Source organism: Conger conger, chromosome 13, assembly GCF_963514075.1.
Source record: "Conger conger chromosome 13, fConCon1.1, whole genome shotgun sequence".
Classification (NCBI taxonomy): Eukaryota; Metazoa; Chordata; class Actinopteri; order Anguilliformes; family Congridae; genus Conger; species Conger conger.
The window spans coordinates 409,913-434,537 of NC_083772.1; the positions used below are offsets into that span (position 1 = coordinate 409,913).

General features: G+C 49.9%; 2 protein-coding genes across 3 annotated transcripts; both read right to left on the reverse strand.

The window, feature by feature from the left end:
- Positions 1–192: 192 nt before the first annotated feature.
- Positions 193–6,187, reverse strand: LOC133108461 (protein FAM124B). The gene is made up of 4 exons (XM_061218002.1): positions 5,725–6,187; positions 4,034–4,065; positions 3,045–3,775; positions 193–2,664 (listed from the first exon to the last, which is right to left on the reverse strand). Exons 1-4 carry the CDS (start codon positions 5,796–5,798, stop codon positions 2,146–2,148), a joined length of 1,356 nt encoding a protein of 451 aa, XP_061073986.1. The 5' UTR covers positions 5,799–6,187; the 3' UTR covers positions 193–2,145.
- A 1,178-nt stretch (positions 6,188–7,365) lies between these two features.
- cul3b (cullin 3b) lies at positions 7,366–24,390 on the reverse strand. Of its 2 annotated transcripts, none has more exons than XM_061218110.1 (16): positions 24,172–24,390; positions 20,500–20,697; positions 20,239–20,352; positions 19,379–19,539; positions 18,427–18,541; positions 17,514–17,742; positions 17,207–17,352; positions 16,520–16,696; positions 15,534–15,704; positions 15,291–15,398; positions 12,499–12,620; positions 11,463–11,559; positions 11,042–11,176; positions 10,532–10,718; positions 10,171–10,316; positions 7,366–8,271 (listed from the first exon to the last, which is right to left on the reverse strand). In XM_061218110.1, exons 1-16 carry the CDS (start codon positions 24,232–24,234, stop codon positions 8,140–8,142), a joined length of 2,301 nt encoding a protein of 766 aa, XP_061074094.1. In that variant the 5' UTR covers positions 24,235–24,390; the 3' UTR covers positions 7,366–8,139. The 2 variants fall into 2 exon arrangements, with proteins under 2 accessions (XP_061074094.1, XP_061074093.1); XM_061218109.1 differs by having other exon boundaries at positions 12,499–12,623.
- Between the last annotated feature and the right edge of the window lie 235 nt (positions 24,391–24,625).

Consider the following 24,625-nt stretch of genomic DNA (forward strand, 5'->3'; position numbering starts at 1 on the left):
CCAAACTCTAGAGACTAGTGTGCGTGAAAATCCCAGGAGATCAGCAGTTTCTGAGATACTCAAACTACTACCAACTGCCACCAACAGTCATTCCACAGTCACATTTCCCCCCCATTCTGATGGTTGATGTGAACATTAACTGAAGCTCCTGACCTGTATCTACATGATTGTATGAATTACACTGCACGGAAATGGTCATCAAAATAATTTACTAGGCAGATAACAATGAGATCCTGCCAGTTATAAACACCTCTATATCAATTACAACTATGAATCTAAAATGCATTAAATGATTCCTATTCTGGGCATCAGTATTCCAATGGTAATATCCACACACAGTGCTAACACATCTACTGGGCCCATGTATGACCAGGTTATGTGTGACCAGGTTATGTATGACCAGGTTATGTATGACCAGGTATTGCTACTCGGTCAGTTTATCTGGGGTTCAAGCTTTTATCTTTGTGATTTTCCCTGGAGGGTTTTCAGTGCACTTGTCCCTAGTTATGATTTGCACTTAAAAAAAAAATTGTACATCACTCTGGATAAGAGCCTCAGTAATATAATGTAATGTAATGTAATGTAGTGTAATGTTGTGTAATGTAATGTTGTGTAATGTAATGTAATGCAGTGTAATGTAATGTTGTGTAATGTAATGTAATGTAATGTAATGCAATGTAATGTTGTGTAATGTTGTGTAATGTCATGTTGTGTCATGTAATATAGTGTAATGTTGTGTAATGTCATGTTGTGTAATGTAATATAGTGTAATGTTGTGTAATGTAATGTAATGCAGTGTAATGTAATGTAATGCAGTGTAATGTAATGTAATGTTGTGTAGTGTAATGTAATGTAATGTTGTGTAATGTAATGTAATGCAATGTAATGTAATGTTGTGTAATGTTGTGTAATGTAATGTAATGCAGTGTAATGTAATGTAATGCAGTGTAATGTAATGTTGTGTAATGTAATGTTGTGTAATGTAATGTAATGTTGTGCAGCAGGTTTCACAATCAGCCTCATGACCCGGTACACACTGGCCCAGCAGCACCTCCTGGTTCCTGCAGACCGTCCATGAAACTCATCCTGGTTCTGACCCATCCATCACAACTATGACCCAACACAGCTATGACCCAACACAGCTATGACCCATCACAGCTATGACCCAACACAGCTATGTGGGTAAACTGTCACTGGCACATTTCGAGTGGTATCGACTCAGTTTTATATACAAATCTTATGCAGCACAATACTAATGAAAAGAAGGGCCGCTGGGGTCAGTGAGGGACAGGAGATCACATGACCAGGCCAGCATCCTACATCACATGACCAGGCCAGCATCCTACATCACACAACTGGGCCAGTTCAAAACACCTCAAAACTGAAATATTATTTAAAGAAACTCGAGTGAGACTCTTCAGCTCCAGCACAGAGGTGTCCTGCTGCCTATGAATGATTCTGTGTGCTGGGAGCCGACCAATCACACGCAATACTGTGCAGCGTCTGATACTGTGCTGACCAATCACACGCAATAGTGTGCAGCGTCTGATACTGTGCTGACCAATCACACGCAATACTGTGCAGCGTCTGATACTGTGCTGACCAATCACACGCAATACTGTGCAGCATCTGATAAAACCGTTTCATCCCTCTCTCTCTCTCTCTCTCTCTCTCTCTGTGTAAATATCGACTCAAAATGTTGTTAATTATTCTTGTGATCAGTAATAATACCATTATAATGAGTACCACAGAGAACATTATTAGCAGTAAGGAGTGATCAGTAAGGCTGTGTTATCACTTTGAGCGATTTGGGCGACCAGTTGCCAGTCCGTTAATTTTGGTTGAGGCTGAGAGACGGCCAGCAACATGAGCAACTGAACAATGAAAGCTGACCAATAGAAGAGCCCGTGGCTGAACCTTTGGGCTGCGTCACCCAAGAACATCCAATCAGAGTTCTGCACTTCCTAGTTTCCCAATCGATTTGATCCTATTTTGTGAATAATTGTTCCATCAGCTGAAAACTTAAAGACAGGCAATAGGCTATGAAGACTAAGCTATTTAGCAATTGAGAGAGATAGAGACATCGGTAGCTAGCTAGGCAGAGAGAGAGACATCGGTAGCTAGCTAGCTAGCGTGTTTGGGGGGTCAGATGAAGAACTCGTCCGGCAGGGCGGGGGACTGGGGTCCGTGTGGGGGGGGCTGATCACCCCCCTGCCACTGCAGAGCCCCGCCCATATTCTGGCTCAGAGACCCCCCTAAGCAGGGAGGTGATGATGTCACAGTCCTGGCGCAGGGTGATGATGTCACAGTCCTGGCGCCTCTGGCTGTGTCTGGCAGCCATCTGCTCAGGTCCTTAGCAACTGTCTCCAGGGAGGAGGCACCCTCTACAGCTGGCCTCTCCACAGCGAATCCCGTGTCCACGTCAGTTTCAGACTCCGCCCCCAGCATGCCTGAGTGGGCAGGGTCAGGGTCGGGCAGCGAATGGGGGAAGGGTGAAGGGGCGGGGCTGCTGCGCTGGGAGGAGTAACAGGAGCTGCTGTCCGACCCCGCGCTCTCCCACCCCCCAGGGGCCCTCTCCCCCCCCTCCAGGGTCTGGGGCCGGCGGGGACCGGGGACCGGGGGGGAGGGGTACAGAGGGAAGGCAGAGCAGGGCTCACCTTTCACCTGCAGAGAGAGGAACAGCATTACTTTTACATTACATTTACATTTTAGTCATTTGGCAGACGCTTTTAATCCAAAGCGACTTACAAGTGCATAGGTTCTACCATAAGTCAGAGCATCACATCCAGAAACTAGCAAAATACACAGGAAATGCTGTTCTAAACATAGATGTCATCAGAAGTGCATTTTTTTATTTTATTTTTTTTTTGGGGGGGGGGAGTTAGACCTCCATCAGAGGAGTCGCAAGAGCCAATCACATTTCCCCGGTACTCAGGAAAGAGCCAATCACATTTCCCCGGTACTCAGTAAAGAGCCAATCACATTTCCCCGGTACTCAGTAAAGAGCCAATCACATTTCCCCAGTACCCGGGGTCAGAGGTCACCTGGAAGAGGATCTTGTTGCCGTCGAGGTCCTGGCTCTGCCAGCGGGAGGCGCTGATGGGGGTGCAGGGGTGTGGCAGCAGAGGGACGAGCTGGCCAATCGGGGCAGAGCGGAACTGCAGCAAGGCTGACTGACAGGGCCGGGGGACCAATCCAGGGGCCAGGCGCTTGAGCGCCAGCTGCAGGCTGCGCCCCCGCTGGGCCTGGAGGGTGAACCAGCAGAACCCGGCCTTCTGCTCCTGGGCCCGGCGGCGCAGCACCAGCTCGTACAGCCGCACGGCGTCGCCGTAGTTACGGAAGGCGCTGTAGAGCGTGACGCGCAGGGCCTCGCCCCCGCAGTGCACCGAGCGCACGCCCCACAGGGGCAGCCCCGCCCCCAGCGCGTACAGGGCGGGGCCGGGCAGGGGGCAGGGCCGGGGCCGGCTCTCGCTGTGGTGGTATCGCCAGGGGGGGCGCTGCAGGAGGTCCAGAGCTCGCAGCACCCGCCCCTCGCCCCGCCCCTCGCCCCGCCCCTCCTGCAGGAACAGCGTCACCGCCAGCGAGGGGTGGCCCCGGGGGGCGGGGTCTCTCAGGGGACACAGCCGCTCCGACACCTGGAAGAGCCGCAGGCCCGGCCACACCCACTGCAGCAGCCCATCCAATGAGTGCTGCAGCAGCAGAGAGTCTCCCGGATTGGCCAATAGATGCACAGTCATCACCAGCGTGTCACTGAGAGGGCCCGCCCCCAGGTCACCTGGGTAACACACAGAGGAAGACAGAGTCACCCATTACACGTAGTCTTTAACAACTCACTCTACTCACACACTACATCTCACACTACTCACACTCTACTCACACACTACTGGAATATCATTTCAGTCTTACCTGGGTTGAGCACACTCTACTCACACACTACTCACACACCAGACATAGAGGTGCAGTGGGGTACCCTTCTGCCTGCATGCTTCTGTTCATAATATGAATATTATAATTAAAGAGCAGAAGCACTTACTGCGTGGTGATGACATTTTACTGCAGTCAGACCTACAAAAGAGGAAGGCAGGTCAACATTTTACTGCAGCAATGACTGATGAAGTAATTCAAGTAACCCAGGAAATAATTACATTTCCAACTTAAATCTTTATTTTGTTGTGACTTTTATGCTTCGAAACAGTTACGTACCTCTGATCTGTTCATTACAAACAAACAAAAAAATTTAATCTCAATTACATCCTCATTGAAAGTACAGCTTAAGCAGTTAACTGAAAAAAATATCCATCCTTGAGAGACATTTAAACTGTAACTGTAGTTTTCTGTAAAAGTCTGCCAGTATTCAAAAAGACCAGAATGGAGATGGAATATACAGAACACATATTTAAATAACATATGTCAAATATTATAAACACCATCAAATTAAAGCTGGTAGTCTGCAGATTAAATGTGGTGGAGTTGGCTACAGAGCTGTCCATTGCACTATATCCCGCACTGTATATTGAACTTTCTGTTTATTTATTCAAAGTTGGTTTTAAATGAGATATTTAGTTGAAAATTATTTTGTCTAAATTTTACAATTACAATTTTACACAATGCACCATTTGAAGTGTAGTTTCGTGCTAGTTTCTAGCTTTTCCAAAATTCGAAGTGCTTGCTCGAGAACTCGAAGCATTAGAATGTTGAGTTAAGAACATTCTAATCGCACCTGTACACCTTTAAGGTACAGGCTGCGCTCGAGACCGCAAACCGAGCATACTACTCGTATGACATTTCAACAGTGCACCAGTATGCAGTTTAATGCATTCAGGGAGTAACCCAATGGAGTAATGGTACTGACCCGGTTGTGGTACTGACCCTGTTGAGAGTAACCCCCCCCCCCCCAATGGAGCCTATTTGCCTTCTGCTCTCAGGACAGGTCACCATCATGGTTGCCAAGACAACTATTTCACACATCAACAAATGAGTCGAACCAGAGTCCGTTGGCTCCAAAAAATCCTATTTTATTGGAAATGACAAGTGTCCAAACATGTAATGCAACCACATATTTTCTTTTTATAATTAGAATAATCCCAATATAGCGTTATTGTTTCCACTTTGATCAACAAAAATGCTGAGCCGCCCGGACATAATGATCCATTTCACACTCAGCCATATTACATGCACTGTGCGTTACTGACGGTCCACCGAGGAAAGTCGAAAGGTGCTTATGTAATTGTTGAAGGTAGCGTTAATTTTTTATCAAAAGCCACGATGCGTTTTTGTAAACACGTCTTATTTATCAAGCGACAGATCCAAATCATGATCCTGCTCGCTGACTCTCTCGTGTAATCTCGTTCGTTTGTATGTTCCCAAAACTAAAATAAGTTATTTCAGATGGGGAAATTATGCATTTAGAAAATCTAAAGATATAACTTAGGACAAACAACATCTGAAACAACTTTCTCATAGCCCATTCCATACGTAACGTTAGTTCAGAAATATGCAAATTACTAACGGTAAATCGCAAGCTAACGTTAGCCCCGCATATGAATAAATGATGTTAGCAACAGGTAATGCTGGGCCATATCACTTTCCTATTTACTTGGGAAATTAAAACACGAAGGTCTCACTGAACAATGAAGAAGGGAAGTCCAAAACAGCCACCTAGATACCACAAACAAAAAACACTGGCTAGCAACCCCCACCACACACGCTAGAACGTTAACTCACCCGGCGGTCTCCGCTCCTGAATCCCCGTTATCATCCTCCTTTCCAGTCTTTTGCAGAACCGCTCTGCGTAACATCGTCCAGGAAACCCCACGCTCCCCCCTAAAATATAAAAACTACTATCCGAAATATTAGGCTACATGCGTGCCCTCCTTTGTGCGGGACAGTCTGGCGACAGGGAAAAGAAACGCACAGCACTCAAAGCGACTTGGCATCGCAGGGCAGTGACGTCATGCGTCCAGCTGAAACGCAGAGTTTTCAGAGTTTCCGTTCGCTTCGCTGTCAGACAGTACTCCCAAAGGCTTGCAGTGTTGCTCCGATGCGCTGGCATTGAGTAAACTACACCGCAGTTGCTAGAAGGCAGCTAAAATTTTGCATCTCATGCCAGCAGGCATGATTCGCCGAATAGCCTACTGAATGTGCGGTTGACCATTGAGTCGGGGAATTACAGCAACTGCTGCGATTCACGAGCGCCAGATGGCAGTCGTCTCATACCGGATCGAACAAAGGACAGGGTGCAGACGGGTTAAGGAGAACCGCGCCTGGTGGGAAGTTGGGTGGCGCGGTCAGTCATCTTAAGAGCATTTATCCAAAACAATTGTGGCAGTTTTTCTGATTAATATTTGACATAATCAGAAAACACAAGAGTCTGCCTCACATCTTTCCAAATACAAAAGGGTTAGCCCTAACTTGTCCATACTGCTACATTTATAAGGCCATATTCTAGACCAGTCACAGCAGAGTGCAGGTCATTGAGCAGAGTGCAGGTTTGGCCCTTGAGGAAGGCCCTTAACCCTGCATTGCTCCAGGGGAGGATTGTCTCCTCCTGTCCAGGAGTGAGGACCCCAGCACACCCTGCAGTTCCCCAGGGCCACGAGTGAGGACCCCAGCACACCCTGCGGCTCTCCAGGACCAGGAGTGAGGACCCCAGCACACCCTGCGGCTCTCCAGGACCAGGAGTGAGGACCCCAGCACACCCTGCGGCTCTCCAGGACCAGGAGTGAGGACCCCAGCACACCCTGCGGCTCTCCAGGACCAGGAGTGAGGACCCCAGCACACCCTGCGGCTCTCCAGGACCACGAGTGAGGACCCCAGCACACCTGCAGCTCTCCAGGACCACGAGTGAGGACCACTGACTTAGACTCAGTCAATAATCACACAGGAGCTACAGGTTACACAACCCTCTCAAGGCCGTTATGGTACTGACCCTGTTGCAGTAAATGGTAAATGGCAGGCATTTATTTAGTACCTTTATCCAAAGCGCTGTACAATTGATGCTTCTCCATTCACCCATTCATACACTCACTCACACACTCACACACCGACGGCGATTGGCTGCCATGCAAGGCCCCGACCAGCTCGTCAGGAGCATTTGGGGGTTAGGCGTCTTGCTCAGGGACACTTCGACACAGCCCGGGCGGGGGATCGAACCGGCAACCCTCTGACTGCCAGACGACTGCTCTTACTGCCTGAGCCATGTCGCCCCTGTACTGACCGTTGTGGTACTGACCCTGTTGCGGTACTGACCCGGTTGCGGTACTGACCCTGTTGCGGTACTGACCCGGTTGCGGTACTGACCCTGTTCCTGCAGAGGTCGAGCATCACTCAGCGTACGCATCAGAGACGGGAGAAATAAAACACAAAGTTTCTTATTTTTTTAATTTTCTTTTTTTTACATTTAATATGATGAAAACAAGGCCCTGTACAGTGTGCACAGTGAGAACAGTAATTATTATTTTACACTTTATACACATTAAAACATGTCCGTCTGGTTCCTCAATGCCCCAGGGGGAACTCGAATGGGAAGGACCGAATATTAAAAAAATATTTATCGGGATGATCATTTTACAATAGTACCCACACCCTCAAAAAAAAACAAAAAAAAAAACAAAAAAAAAAACTTGAGCTTATGCGACTCGCTCCATTCTAGAAAATATAGCATGCTCTGAAGCCAATGCCGTCACTCTGCAAACCAGCAATAAAAATATATTTATATTTTAAACTCGGGTTTAGACCCTCAAAGCAGAAAAGACCAACCTGTACAACCAGCATGGCGCCACAAACACGAACATAACACGACAGCAACATTAAAAACTGGGGACAGAAGGAGCTTTCTACCTGCAACTCACCTCAGCTGAGTTTTATTCATTTTCCTTTTTAAACAGGCATGTGCCGCGGTCTCCGTTCCCCACGGCGGTCTGCACGGCGGGGCGGGGGGCAGCCGGAACCCCCACTCTAACCCGCACGGGGGAGGAGGCCCTAATTTTAAACACTGGCAACATTTAATGCATTTTTTTGTTGTTATTTTCTATTTCTTTATGGAGGTAAAAATCAGTTTCCCAGTATTTGTAGTTAAAAGGAACTTCCAAGTTCATGCGCATAACATAGTCCGGAAGGGGGTGTTCTCCCGCGGCGGTCCTACGCCACGTAGGTGTACACTTTCCGGTCCTCAGGCGTCCGCGCCAGATACTCGCGCTCGATCAGTCCTTCGATGCGCTTCTTTATCACCACAGGGCTGGGCAGGAACCGGGCACGCAGCTGCTGGGTCACCTGCCAACCAGAGAGAGGGGGTCAGAGAGGGGACAGAGAGAGGGGGTCAGAGAGAGAGGGGGTCAGAGAGAGAGGAGGTCAGAGAGAGGGGGTCAGAGAGAGGAGGACAGAGAGAGAGGGAGGTCAGAGAGAGAGAGGGAGGTCAGAGAGAGAGGAGGTCAGAGAGAGGAGGACAGAGAGAGGGAGGTCAGAGAGAGGAGGACAGAGAGAGGGGGTCAGAGAGAGGAGGACAGAGAGAGGGGGTCAGAGAGAGGAGGACAGAGAGAGGAGGACAGAGAGAGGGAGGTCAGAGAGAGAGAGGGAGGTCAGAGAGAGAGAGGGAGGTGAGAGAGAGAGGGAGGTGAGAGAGAGGGAGGTGAGAGAGAGGGAGGTGAGAGAGAGGGAGGTGAGAGAGAGAGGGAGGTGAGAGAGAGGAGGACAGAGAGAGAGGGGGTCAGAGAGAGAGGGGGTCAGAGAGAGGGGGGGTCAGAGAGGGGGGGGTCAGAGAGAGGGGGTCAGAGAGAGGGGGTCAGAGAGGGGGTCAGAGAGAGGGGGTCAGAGAGAGAGGGGGTCAGAGAGAGGGGGTCAGAGAGAGGAGGACAGAGAGAGGAGGACAGAGAGAGGAGGACAGAGAGAGGGGGTCAGAGAGAGGGGGTCAGAGAGAGAGGGGGTCAGAGAGAGGAGGACAGAGAGAGGGGGTCAGAGAGAGGAGGACAGAGAGAGGAGGACAGAGAGAGGGAGGTCAGAGAGAGAGAGGGAGGTCAGAGAGAGAGAGGGAGGTCAGAGAGAGAGAGGGAGGTGAGAGAGAGGGAGGTGAGAGAGAGAGGGAGGTCAGAGAGAGGAGGACAGAGAGAGAGGGGGTCAGAGAGAGAGGGGGTCAGAGAGAGGGGGGGTCAGAGAGGGGGGGGGTCAGAGAGGGGGGGGGTCAGAGAGGGGGGGGTCAGAGAGAGGGGGTCAGAGAGAGGGGGTCAGAGAGAGGGGGTCAGAGAGAGAGGGGGTCAGAGAGAGGGGGTCAGAGAGAGGAGGACAGAGAGAGGAGGACAGAGAGAGGGGGTCAGAGAGAGGGGGTCAGAGAGAGAGGGGGTCAGAGAGGAGGACAGAGAGAGGGGGTCAGCGAGAGGAGGACAGAGAGAGGGGGTCAGAGAGAGGAGGACAGAGAGAGGAGGGCAGAGAGAGGAGGACAGAGAGAGGGGGTCAGAGAGAGAGGGGGTCAGAGAGAGAGGGGGTCAGAGAGAGGGGGTCAGAGAGAGAGGGGGTCAGAGAGAGGGGGTCAGAGAGAGGAGGACAGAGAGAGGGGGTCAGCGAGAGGGGGTCAGAGAGAGGAGGACAGAGAGAGGAGGACAGAGAGAGGGGGTCAGCGAGAGGGGGTCAGAGAGAGGAGGACAGAGAGAGGGGGTCAGAGAGAGAGGGAGGTCAGAGAGAGGAGGACAGAGAGAGGGAGGTCAGAGAGAGAGAGGGAGGTCAGAGAGAGAGAGAGGAGGACAGAGAGAGGGGGTCAGAGAGAGAGAGGGAGGTCAGAGAGAGAGAGGGAGGTCAGAGAGAGAGAGGGAGGTGAGAGAGAGAGAGGGAGGTCAGAGAGAGAGAGGAGGTGAGAGAGAGGAGGACAGAGAGAGGAGGACAGAGAGAGGGGGTCAGAGAGAGAGGAGGTCAGAGAGAGGGAGGTCAGAGAGAGAGGAGGTCAGAGAGAGAGGAGTTCAGAGGGCACACGCCCCCAGCACACAGCAAACTGAGATCTCACACACACACACACACACACACACACACACACACACACACACACACACACACACACACACACACACACACACACACACACACACACACTCACACACACACACACACACACACACACACACACACACACACACACTCACACACACACACACACACACACACACACACACACGTAAGGCCTCTCACCTCTGCTACCAGGACGTTGTGCTGCATCTTCTTGCGGGACTTCATGATGCGCACGATGGCCGCCTCGATCTCGTGCTTGCGGTCGTCGTCCACCTTCTGCCTCGTCTCCTTGCGCTCGGGGTCCGACTCGCCCTGCCGGGCAGCCACTGCAGGGAACACACACCGTTACCTCACACCACAGGCACACATCCTGCAGCCCTGCTGAGCACCAGACACACACCCAGCCGGGCCTGGGGGGTCAGGGGGGGTCAGGAGACACACACCCAGCCGGGCCTGGGGGGTCAGGGGGGGTCAGGGGGGGTCAGGAGACACACACCCAGCCGGGCCTGGGGGGTCAGGGGGGGTCAGGAGACACACGCACCGGTCTGGATCTTCACGCGGTGCAGTTTGGAGGTGAACTGGTCGTTGACGGTGAAGACGTGCCCGTTCTCCATCTCCTTGGACTTGGGCTCCTTGGTGAGCACGCGCTGCGTGGGTTTCCCACACGCCAGAGACTGCAGCGCCCGCACCAGCTCCCGCTCCGGGATGTCTGTCTCCTGCTGGATCTCCTGAGAACAGCCAGAGAGAGAGTCACACGCCTGCTCATATACTCACGCGCACACACTCTCACACTCTCACACTCTCACACGCCTGCTCATATACTCACACACACACACACGCACGCTCATATACTCTCACACTCACACTCACACACGCCTGCTCATATACTCACACACACACACACACGCACGCTCATATACTCACGCACACACACACACACACACACACACACACACACACACACACACACACACACACACACACACACACACACACACGCCTGCTCATATACTCACACACTCTCACACACACTCGCACACCACAGCTGTACCTCGAAGGTGGACTTGTCCCTGTTATTGAAGAGCATGAGGATGGTCATCTGAAAGGTGGACACCTGCAGGATGTGCTTCCTGGTGTTAGAGCCCGTCACCTGGGCCCCGCCCACTCCCACCTCCGAGCCGTCCTCCTGCAGAGACCACACCCACACGTCAATCAGCCATCTGCCCCGCCCACCCCGAGTGAGCATGCTCTGAACAGACCATCCACTTTCCATTCCGCACACTGCACACAACACACAGAACACAGAACACAGAACACACACAGCACACACACACACAGAACAGAGCACACAGCGCACACACACACACAGCACACACACACAGCACACACACACAGCACACACACACACACACACGTTTGTGAAATGCTGTTTACAGACAAACCCAGCCCTGCGTGCGCTGCTGTGAGACTACCTTTTTGATTGGCCCGTAGAAGGTGGCGTTGAGATCGGCGGAGCCCATGTGGTGCTGCAGGGTCAGCTGCCTTCCGCTGTGCTTCGCCAAGTAGAACCTGCAGCCACACGACACGCCATTAACCCAACCAACAACCCAACACACAAGTAACCCAACAAACAACCCAACACACACAACTAACCCAACAAACAACCCAACACATGTCATTAACCCAACAAACAACCCAACACACACAACTAACCCAACGAACAACCCAACACAGACAACTAACCCAACAAACAACCCAACATGTCATTAACCCAACAAACAACCCAACACATGTCATTAACCCAACAGACAACCCAACACACACAATTAACCCAACAAACAACCCAACACACACAACTAACCCAACGAACAACCCAACACAGACAACTAACCCAACAAACAACCCAACATGTCATTAACCCAACAAACAACCCAACACATGTCATTAACCCAACAGACAACCCAACACACACAATTAACCCAACAAACAACCCAACACACACAACTAAACCAACAAACAACCCAACACAGACAACTAACCCAACAAATAACCCAACACATGCCATTAAACCAACAAACAACCCAACACACACAATTAATCCAATGAACAACCCAACACACACAATTAACCGAATAAACAACCCAACACACGCCATTAACCCAACAAACAACCCAACACATGCAACATTAACCCAAGAAACAATGCAACACACACAACATTAATCCAACAAACAACCTAACACACACAAATAACCCAACAAGCAACCCAATACACAAAACATTAGCCCAACAAACAATCCAACACACAACAAACAACCCAACACAACATGAACCTAAAACATAACATTAACCCAACACAATATTAGCCCAACACGCACAACATTAACCCAACTAACAACCCAACACACACAACATTAACCCAACATACAACCCAACACACACAATATTAACCCAACTAACAACCCAACATGGAACAGACAACCCAGCATATACTATGCCCTGCTTGTACCTTCTGAAGACCTCAAAGGCGTGGCGAGGGGAGGGCGGGATGTTGCACTTGGGCGTGGCCGACTGGGTGGGCCAGTACCCAGTGGTCAGCACGCGCACAGTCAGGTCGACGCCCCCTAAAGACTGCTGTGGGACAAAACACGCATCCTCAGGTGCTGTTCTCTGGGCTCTCCAGCACACTGCATTTCAACTGAGACTAAGAATACGAGGGTCAACTGCAAGTTGGACAGTTGGCTTCTCAGCTAATTTTCAATAGTCAGGGGTGTTCAATCGCTTCTTTAATGCAGGTATAAGACAGCTATCGATATCTAGTCTTGATTCTGGACTTTTGATTGCCTTTTGAGTCCGTTATTGCCTTTATCAAAATGATGAGAGGATGTGAGGTTAGAGGGTGTGAGGTTAGAGGGTGTGAGGTTAGAGGGTGTGAGGTTAGAGGGTGTGAGGTTAGAGGGGGGGAGGTTAGAGGGGGTGAGGTTAGAGGGGGTGAGGTGAGGTTAGATTAGATGGTGTGAGGGTGTGAGGTTAGAGGGTGTGAGGGTGTGAGGTTAGAGGGTGAGAGGTTAGAGGGTGTGAGGTTAGAGGGTGTGAGGTTAGATGGTGTGAGGGTGTGAGGTTAGAGGGTGTGAGGTTAGAGGGGGTGAGGTTAGAGGGTGTGAGGTTAGAGGGGGTGAGGTGAGAGGGGGTGAGGTTAGAGGGGGTGAGGTTAGACGGGGTGAGGTTAGAGGGTGTGAGGTTAGATGGTGTGAGGGTGTGAGGTTAGATGGTGTGAGGTTAGATGGTGTGAGGGTGTGAGGTTAGAGGGTGTGAGGTTAGAGGGGGTGAGGTTGGAGGGTGTGAGGTTAGAGGGTGTGAGGTTAGAGGGTGTGAGGTTAGATGGTGTGAGGGTGTGAGGTTAGAGGGTGTGAGGGTGTGAGGTTAGAGGGTGTGAGGTTAGAGGGTGAGAGGTTAGAGGGTGTGAGGTTAGAGGGTGTGAGGTTAGATGGTGTGAGGGTGTGAGGTTAGAGGGTGTGAGGTTAGAGGGTGTGAGGTTAGAGGGGGTGAGGTGAGAGGGGGTGAGGTTAGAGGGGGTGAGGTTAGAGGGGGTGAGGTTAGAGGGTGTGAGGTTAGATGGTGTGAGGGTGTGAGGTTAGAGGGTGTGAGGTTAGAGGGTGTGAGGTTAGATGGTGTGAGGGTGTGAGGTTAGAGGGTGTGAGGTTAGAGGGGGTGAGGTTAGAGGGTGTGAGGTTGGAGGGTGTGAGGTTAGATGGTGTGAGGGTGTGAGGTTAGAGGGTGTGAGGGTGTGAGGTTAGAGGGTGTGAGGTTAGAGGGTGAGAGGTTAGAGGGTGTGAGGTTAGAGGGTGTGAGGTTAGAGGGTGTGAGGTTAGATGGTGTGAGGGTGTGAGGTTAGAGGGTGTGAGGTTAGAGGGGGTGAGGTTAGAGGGTGTGAGGTTAGAGGGGGTGAGGTGAGAGGGGGTGAGGTTAGAGGGGGTGAGGTTAGAGGGTGTGAGGTTAGATGGTGTGAGGGTGTGAGGTTAGAGGGTGTGAGGTTAGAGGGTGTGAGGTTAGAGGGTGTGAGGTTAGATGGTGTGAGGGTGTGAGGTTAGAGGGTGTGAGGTTAGAGGGTGTGAGGTTAGAGGGTGTGAGGTTAGAGGGGGTGAGGTTAGAGGGTGTGAGGTTGGAGGGTGTGAGGTTAGAGGGTGTGAGGTTAGATGGTGTGAGGGTGTGAGGTTAGAGGGTGTGAGGGTGTGAGGTTAGAGGGTGTGAGGTTAGAGGGTGAGAGGTTAGAGGGTGTGAGGTTAGAGGGTGTGAGGTTAGAGGGTGTGAGGTTAGATGGTGTGAGGGTGTGAGGTTAGAGGGTGTGAGGTTAGAGGGGGTGAGGTTAGAGGGTGTGAGGTTAGAGGGGGTGAGGTGAGAGGGGGTGAGGTGAGAGGGGGTGAGGTGAGAGGGGGTGAGGTTAGAGGGGGTGAGGTTAGAGGGTGTGAGGTTAGATGGTGTGAGGGTGTGAGGTTAGAGGGTGTGAGGTTAGAGGGTGTGAGGTTAGATGGTGTGAGGGTGTGAGGTTAGAGGGTGTGAGGTTAGAGGGGGTGAGGTTAGAGGGTGTGAGGTTGGAGGGTGTGAGGTTGGAGGGTGTGAGGTTGGAGGGTGTGAGGTTAGAGGGTGTGAGGTTAGATGGTGTGAGGGTGTGAGGTTAGAGGGTGTGAGGTTAGAGGGTGTGAGGTTAGAGGGTGAGAGGTTAGAGGGTGAGAGGTTAGAGGGTGTGAGGTTAGAGGGTGTGAGGTTAGAGGGTGTGAGGTTAGATGGTGTGAGGGTGTGAGGTTAGAGGGTGTGAGGTTAGAGGGTGTGAGGTTAGAGGGGGTGAGGTTAGAGGGTGTGAGGTTAGAGGGTGTGAGGTGAGAGGGGGTGAGGTTAGAGGGGGTGAGGTTAGAGGGTGTGAGGTTAGATGGTGTGAGGGTGTGAGGTTAGAGGGTGTGAGGTTAGAGGGTGTGAGGTTAGATGGTGTGAGGGTGTGAGGTTAGAGGGGGTGAGGTTAGAGGGGGTGAGGTTAGAGGGTGTGAGGTTAGATGGTGTGAGGGTGTGAGGTTAGAGGGTGTGAGGTTAGAGGGTGTGAGGTTAGATGGTGTGAGGGTGTGAGGTTAGAGGGTGTGAGGTTAGAGGGGGTGAGGTTAGAGGGGGTGAGGTGAGAGGGGGTGAGGTTAGAGGGTGTGAGGTTAGAGGGTGTGAGGTTAGAGGGTGTGAGGTTAGATGGTGTGAGGTTAGAGGGTGTGAGGTTAGAGGGTGTGAGGTTACAGGCAGCATGGGGTCCCGGGCTCTCACCCCGGTGGACTGCAGGTGCTGGCGGAACTCGTCCATGGTGGTGTTTGAGATGCTCATGTCCCGGAACATTCCCTCCAGTTTTGAGGTGAACTGGCAGCCGCACTCCGTCTGCAGAGAGGGGACGGGGTTCGGTCAGAGAGCGGGACACGGCAGACAAGAGGACAGAGACACCCCCAAACCCCTGGTACTGCAGGCCGCACGGTGTCCGTGCTCCTCATGGGCAGGAGGTGCTCAGGCGCTCACCTTCAGCTTGGAGATCATGTTCTTCTCGGAGTCGTCCGACACGCTCTTGTTGGTGAGGAGGCGGCGGGCCAGGTGCTGCTTGTAGTAGCGCTCGAACACGTCCTTCTCCTGCATGAAGCGGAACAGCACCATCGCCTTGTCCAGGATCGACTCCACCTCCTGCTCCGTCAGCTGCACACAGGGAGAGGGGAGCGTGAACCACGAACACACACACACTCCCACAAACACACACACACTCCCACAAACACACACGCACAAACACACACACACTCCCACAAACACACACGCACAAACACACACACACTCCCACAAACACACACACACTCCCACAAACTCACACACACTCCCACAAACGCACACACACTCCCACAAACGCACACACACTCCCACAAACACACACACACTCCCACAAACGCACACACTCCCACACACTCCCACAAACGCACACACACTCCCACAAACGCACACACACTCCCACAAACGCACACACACTCCCACAAACGCACACACACTCCACAAACGCACACACACTCCCACAAACACACACACACTCCCACAAACGCACACACTCCCACACACTCCCACAAACGCACACACACTCCCACAAACGCACACACACTCCCACAAACGCACACACTCCCACAAACACACACACACTCCCACAAACACACACACACTCCCACAAACACACACGCACAAACACACACACACACACACACACACGCACAAACACACACACACTCCCACAAACACACACACACTCCCACAAACGCACACACACTCCCACAAACGCACACACACTCCCACAAACGCACACAGAGTGACAGACACACAGAGTGACAGACACACAGAGTGACAGACACACAGAGTGACACACACACACACAGAGTGACACACACACAGAGTGACACACACACACACAGAGTGACACACACACACAGAGTGACACACACACAGAGTGACAGACAGGGCGGGTCAGTACTCACTCCTTTGACTCCCTTCTTTAGCTTGTCGTCGATGAAGAGCGAGAGGTACTCGGGCGAGCGGGAGTTGAGGTTGAGGAAGTACTCAAAGTCTCCAGCGATGGTCTGCTTGAACAGCCGGTCGTTATTAAAGGACTCCTGCAGGAACCGGTCAAAGCGGCTCTTCAGATCTAGCAGGCCCTGGAGAGAGAGAGAGGGAGGGAGGGAGAGGGAGAGAGGGAGAGGGAGGGAGAGGGCGAGGGAGGGAGAGGGCGAGGGAGGGAGAGGGAGAGGGAGAGGGAGAGGGAGAGGGAGGGAGGGAGAGAGAGAGAGGGAGAGGGAGAGGGAGGGAGGGAGAGAGAGGGAGAGGGAGAGAGAGAGGGAGGGAGGGAGAGAGAGAGGGGGAGAGGGAGGGAGGGAGAGAGAGAGGGGGAGAGGGAGGGAGGGAGAGAGAGGGGGAGAGGGAGAGAGACATAGTGAGAGGGACAGATGTACAATGCTGCATTTTCACCAGCATCATCAGCATCCCTCACGTCTCTCAAATGGTTCCTGAAAATACGTTACAGAAAAAAGCTTTACGATAAGCTAGACAAACAAGGGCTGTAAGACAGAAATGATCTCAATGAAAAAGACAACACTCTCGAGAGGCTGGTTATTCCAGGTGAAAATTGTGTCAGCTAGTCCTGTGATGTCACTTCCTGGGAGACTGACCTGGATGTAGTCCACGGGGTTCTTGCCCTCGCCCTCCTCAGACACCAGAGCCTTGCCCTGCTCCCGCAGGTACGAGCTCATGCACTCACACATGGTCTTCAGCCCGTTAGGCACACGGCTGAACAGCTTGTACATACAGGCCAGGTCTGCAACACACACAGACAGACAGACAGACAGACAAATATAGAGAGAGACACAGAGAGACACAGAGAGACACACATTACCATACAGGAGTAGAAGTTAAACGTTTGTGAAACAGACAGAAACGCAGCAGTGAAATGCAGGGAGTCGGAGAGGAGAGGACTACCTTCAGTCTTGCCGTTTTTGAGCATGTGCACAAGGCCGGAGTTCTCCATCTCCACGATGGTCTTCATGTGCTTGGAGATGAGCTCCCGCTCCACCACCTTCACGATGGGCTCCTCTGTGGACTTGTCCAGGCAGTGCATCACGCGCTCCATCTCCTCGTTAATCCGCGCCTCCACCTTCTTAATGTACACGCTCGCGCTGTTCTCCGCCAGGAACTTCTGACTCTCCATCTGGAACCCCACACAACACGGTGCCCCCGTTTACATCGCAGAACACCAGGTCTATTTCACATTTATTTATCCTTGATCTATTTATCATTTATTTAAGCGCCATTGAGATGAGATCTCTTTTACAACGGAGACCTGGCCAAGACAACAGCAGCAGTAAAATATACAGTACATCACATAAAAACACAAACACACAGAGTACATAAGAGTGCATGACTGAAGGCGATAGGGACCCAATCTACAGAAAACAACAACACACCTCCTGCAAAGAGTTCTGTAACAAAGATTTAAATTCACCAAGTGAAGCCAGGGCATCTGAGTGGGTGAGGTCTGTAATCCATTCTATGCCAGAGGTGCACAGTGAGAGACCTAATATGGCAGCTACTAGAGGCAAAGTAGGCTACAAAGGTATAGGGGAAGCTTCTCTAAGATGGCCGTGTACATAAAGATGGCTGTGTACATAAAGATGGCTGTGTACATAAAGATGGCAGTATTCATAAAGACGTCACTTCCTCTGTGAATACAGAGGTCCATCCTACCATTTGATGTAGCACACAGTGAGTTAGCCTTTTAGCATTAGCGATGAAGCGCAGAGTCAACACCAGGTCTATTTACACACTTTACCCTGGGGGGTTAGGGGTTAGGGGTAGAGTTAGGGTTAGGGGTAGGGGTAGAGAATGCACAAACCTGGAAGAACTCGGCAGACATTTCTAAAAATGGAGCCTCAAAGTCTTCTTCATAAACCGACCTTCCCTCCAGGCCCAGAATCATCAGCATCTGACAGGCGTTCCGCACAGCCCCCCTACAGCACAGAGAGAGCACCAGATTACCCCTCTCCAACACAGATTACCCCCTCTCCAATACAGATTACCCCTCTCCAGTACAGATTACCCCCCTCCAATACAGATTACCCCTCTCCAGTACAGATTACCCCTCTCCAATACAGATTACCCCTCTCCAACACAGATTACCCCTCTCCAACACAGATTACCCCTCTCCAACACAGATTACCCCTCTCCAACACAGATTACTCCTCTCCAATACAGATTACTCCTCTCCAATACAGATTACTCCTCTCTAATACAGATTACCCCTCTCCAACACAGATTACTCCTCTCTAATACAGATTACTCCTCTCCAGTACAGATTACCCCTCTCCAATACAGATTACCCCTCTCCAATACAGATTACCCCTCTCCAATACAGATTACCCCTCTCCAACACAGATTACCCCTCTCCAACACAGATTACCCCTCTCCAACACAGATTACCCCTCTCCAACACAGATTACTCCTCTCCAATACAGATTACTCCTCTCCAATACAGATTACTCCTCTCTAATACAGATTACCCCTCTCCAACACAGATTACTCCTCTCTAATACAGATTACTCCTCTCCAATACAGATTACTCCTCTCCAATACAGATTACTCCTCTCTAATACAGATTACTCCTCTCTAATACAGATTACCCCTCTCTAATACAGATTACACCCCATAACTCACTAATACAGATTACTCTCCATAACTCACTAATACAGATTACTCTCCATAACTCACTAATACAGATTACTCTCCACAACTTGCCAAATATATATTTAAAAGATGGAGGGCGATCAGTACGGTGTGAAAGACCCTACCTGTCCACCACCTCCCCCTTCCTCTCGCGGGCGATCATGTCCAGCAGGGTGAGGCGCAGGTGGTCCCGGATGCAGCCGTACCGCACCACCTGGTCTCTGAAGATGATCAGGCCCAGGTTATACACGTTCTCCACGTTGTTCTGCTGCACGTACACCCGGTCCTGAGAGAGACACACAGGGTCACAACCACAGGTCACTCACACACACAACTCACACACACAGGGTCACTCACACACACAGCTCTAACACACACACACAGGGTCACAACCACAGGTCACTCACACAACCAACTCATACACACAGCTCTAACACAAAGCTCTAACACACACAGTACTCTACAGACGAGTTAAAACATTTGTCTAAACTGCATGCACTGAATCTAACCCAGAGAGATGGGAGGGGCTGACAAATCATGAGTGATGACACAGCCCGTCTAGGATTGGTCCAGAGGCGTCACGTGCCACAATGCCTTGATTGGCAGCACATTTAATTAAAATGTGCGATGGCAGAGTTCCAGCTGCAGCTCAGCTGAACACGGAGGCTAGAACACTGTACACTCACCACGTACATCAATGTGTCTCTGATCACCACGTACATCAATGTGTCTCTGATCACCATGTACATCAATGTGTCTCTGATCACCATGTACATCAATGTGTCTCTGATCACCATGTACATCAATGTGTCTCTGATCACCACGTACATCAATGTGTCTCTGATCACCATGTACATCAATGTGTCTCTGATCACCACGTACATCAATGTGTCTCTGATCACCATGTACATCAATGTGTCTCTGATCACCACGTACATCAATGTGTCTCTGATCACCACGTACATCAATGTCTCTGAACACTCACCATGTACATCAATATGTCTCTGATCATAACCATGGCAGTCTGGTGGTCGTTCCACGCTTGGTTCAACGTTTGCAGAAAATTATTATTTAAAGAATTAAGCACATCTTCACGTACCTGTGGAGAAAGGCACAGAATTTAGTGTGAGCGCGTGTCTGAGCGTTTATGTGAGCGTGTGTGAACATGTGTTTGAGCACGCGTGTGTATGTGTGTGTGCACGTGTGTGTGCGTGCACGCGTGTGTGCGTGCGCATTCAGGCCGTACTTTATTGATGAGATGCTCAGTAACCACTTCTCTCAGGCCGGTGTAGAGCTTTTCGCCGTGCTTGTGCAGCACCATGGTGTAGGCGTTCCGGTACAGCTCCTCAAAGCTCAGGCCACTGTTGTTCTTGCGCTGGATCTCCTGGATGGCGTTCTTCAGAAGGTCCCAGATGTTGTTCACATACTTCTCATCCATGGTCATCTGCAGAAAACACAGCCAGAGAGCGTCAGAGGATACAGAAACAGTCACAGAAAGAGGAAACATTCAGTCCAGCCGCTTTCCTGGAGAGCCAGGGATATTACGGTTCCATCTGAGTTCCATGACAAGAGTCTGATGGATGACTAAAAGTCTTTGTGAATATTCTGAATGGTGAAACGCTGAGTGCCTCCAGCACATGGTCTCCTGCATTCATTAAACCTGATTAGTTACATCTAGAGATTATTAAATGTATACAGCGCTTTTCTAGCGTTCCGCACAGCCCCCCTACAGCACAGAGAGAGCACCAGATTACCCCTCTCCAACACAGATTACCCCTCTCCAATACAGATTATCCCTCTCCAACACAGATTACCCCTCTCCAATACAGCGCTTTTCTAGATACTCAAAGCGCTTCCAGCGATGAGGGGGAAACTCGCCTCAACCACCACCAATGTGCAGCACCCACCTGGGTGATGCACGGCAGCCATTTTGTGCCAGAACGCTCACCACACACCAGCTGAGGTGGAGCAGAAGAGAACAATATTTTATGTAGTAATAGGTTTGGATGCAATGAACACCTGGACCATTTCTGGTCGTCAAGGACAAGGTTTCCCTGCACAAATTCCCCACAAACCTAACGCCAGGTTTTCCTGCACCAATTCCACAGAATGCCAACTCCCCAGAGATTACGAACATGTGAAGGAAATCTTAAAAACTGCAGATTGACTGAAAGACTTTGGAGTTGCTCACCGAAGGTACATGTTAATGAGGATCCCAACAATTACCTGGAAATCACAGAATCTATCGAGCCTTTATCTGTCCATGTTGGCCCACTGACAGCTTAGTTCCCTGTTCCATGACAAGATGGACAGGTGCAGAGAGGCACTTTAAGCAGGATACTGAACTCTTCATTAACAACCACAGAGTCAGGGCCTCGGTTTAACGCAACAGCACCATCTACAGCACAGTGTCCCCATCCCCGCAGACAGCAGTCTGAGAATTACCCCCAGAAAACCATCCCTGATGGGTCTCAACAAGGCTGCAAGCACCTAGCCAGTCTTCCACTGTAAATCTCTCTTTAAATGCTACAAACTACAAAAAGCTTGAATAACAAGCTGGTGAAAGTTTGAGCCTTCCAGAGGAACACACTGTACTAATTTCCCTGCTGAAATCAGGCTGGAGAGTGTGATTGGGCTTGCAAATGGTAAAGAAGTGTGATCGATGTACAGCAGTGACCCAAACTGCTCTCTGAGGCAGGGAGTGTGAACAGTACAAGTGCAGGAATGTACAACGGGCTCATATTAACGCTCAAGTTGCAGCATGTAATTACGCAGCAGCTGAGAGATTGTGAAATAATCCGTATTAAATAAGAGGGGGGGTGTTAGCCATCAGGCCTCTAACACACGACCTTATGTGACAGGAAGATACTTCATCCTTACACACACACACACACACACACAAACTACTACAGCCTCACTCACTCACACTACTACAGCCTTACACACAACACAACACACACACACACACACACACACACACACACACACACACACACACACTACTACAGCCTTACACTCACACTCTCATACTCACACTCACACACAACTACAGCCTTACACTCACACTCACACTCACACTCACACTCACACTCACACTCACACTCACACTCACTCTCTCTCTCTCTCTCTCTCTCACACACACACACACACACACACACACACACACACACACACACACACACACACACACACACACAACTACAGCCTTATGTGGGAAGAAGATACTACATCCTTACACAGACACTACAACTGCCTCACGCGCAGACATCAATACAATATGCACTGGGGCAACACAGGCAAAAACAACCAGCAACTCCACTCATCCAGCTCCTCTCATTTGGATAGAGCAGAAAAAAAAAAAATTCAGTGTTAGCATTTTACCGCCTCAGTGTGCTTAGTGTGATTACTGAGGAGATGGAAGAAATTTCACAATCAATTTTATTTATCTTAAAGTATCTTTTGAAGTTAATAGAAGTCGAGCGCACCCGAGTGTGTACCATGTTGACATGTAAATGTAAAATGAAAAACTATTTTAAATCAAATGCTGAAGTTACCTAGTGTAGCTAATTTAGTAAAAAGTATTACAGACCAGTAGCCTAACTTACTTCTACAGTGGCTACTTGACTTACCTGGATAAAGCAATAAAATAGATATCACCAATAAGTTACATGTCATCAGGTTCAAACTGGGCTCTCATTTGACGTTATATTTTACAACCAAGACAGCAGTTTAACCGGCTAGCCCGGTTCCATCAAGCTAACGTAACAGCCGTTCAGTTAGCGTAGCTGGATAAGTCACATATACCCAGCTAGTACCAATAGGTAACGTTAGGTAACAGTACCTGCTTAGTTAAACATCGGGACGCATCTAACCTTAAGCTGACTAGACAGCTATAACTTACATCTGTTACGTGATGCCATTATATTTTAGTTATCCAGCTAGCGCTAACGAAGAAAGTTAGCTGGCTAGCTAGCTAGTTATGGAGTGCGCTAATGTTAGCTTTACGTTGTTTTAGCTAACGTGTAAGATGCATTTTCGGGATGTAACGTTAGCGTTAGCTAGCTACATAGTCTGGGTTCATAGCTTAGTAACGTTTGTCTATATTAGTCCATAATTCGTGGCGATGTGGCACGCTATCTATTCAAACTCAACGTTAGCTACTAACCACTCCAACGTTAGACAAGTTTTTATTTAAAATATAGTCCAACTGTATCTGATGCCGTTTACAACATAGGCATGACAATAATATTACCACCATTGTGTTACGTTGACCGAGACGCATTCTGACATTCTTGGCTAGCCAGCTAACATTAATTAGCATTGATAGAATGGGAACCAGCTAGTTTACATGAGCTAATATGCTATAATGCTGCCACGGTTGTAACGTTACCTAGGCTAAAGACAAGTCATTGTAGTATGTAGCTTAGCTAATTAGCCATGCTAGCCATATATTTGAAACAAAGTGAGAAGTCTAGGATCGCCTAGCCTATTAATCCGCTGATCTGCTAAACAACCACAGGATAGGATTCTGACCACAAGCTAACAAGTGTCGATAAAGGGCTAGAAATGCTAGCTCCGAAAATAACACTGTCACCTGGCTACTCGTTGGCAAAAGTAAGCTAGCTAAGCTAACTTAATTAGCTAGCCAGTTGAGTGGCAAGTCGAATAACTACGCTAGCTAGCAAGCTAAACAACATCGAGCTCTCTGCTAACGTCAGCTAGGCCTCCAGTTTTTGCAGAAATGCATGTAAAAAATTGAAATATATTCTAATATATTTTGAACTATAACGCTATATTCACATTTCACAGATTGTTTACAGTACTACAGGCCTATTATACGGCGTGTCTTCGTCAAATCCTCGGTACTAGAGTGGCCTCGGTTGCCGAAATAAACGTCCTGTGCGCGGCCGGCACTCACAGGAAAAGCCCGTATCCTCATCTTGGTGTCCTTCTTGGTACCGCCTTTACTGAGGTTGGACATGTTTAGTTAGTCTGCGGTCTCTGTATTAACATGAAATAATAGTTTCGGGAAGCGTGAGGGTGGGAGAGCCACTCCGCAGGTCTGCGTCCCTCTCCGGGCGGTTATCGTCTCCACTCGCTGCTCTACCCCGCTGGTTGCGCTCGGTGATGGCGGACTGAGCGCTCACTGCGCAGGCCAGGCGGAGCTCAAACCACGCGAGAGGAAAAAGCAGATTTGCATAAATAATATTTTTTAGCAGTCAGCACCACAACTGAAGTCAGAGATAGTTTTCTCTTGTGGTGTTACCCGATATCACCTCACAAGTGTAACTAACTTGCTTTAGTTATGCAGGCAAATGTTAACATGAAACTAGGTAGCATGTCATGCTTTACTAGCCTATATGGTTATAATG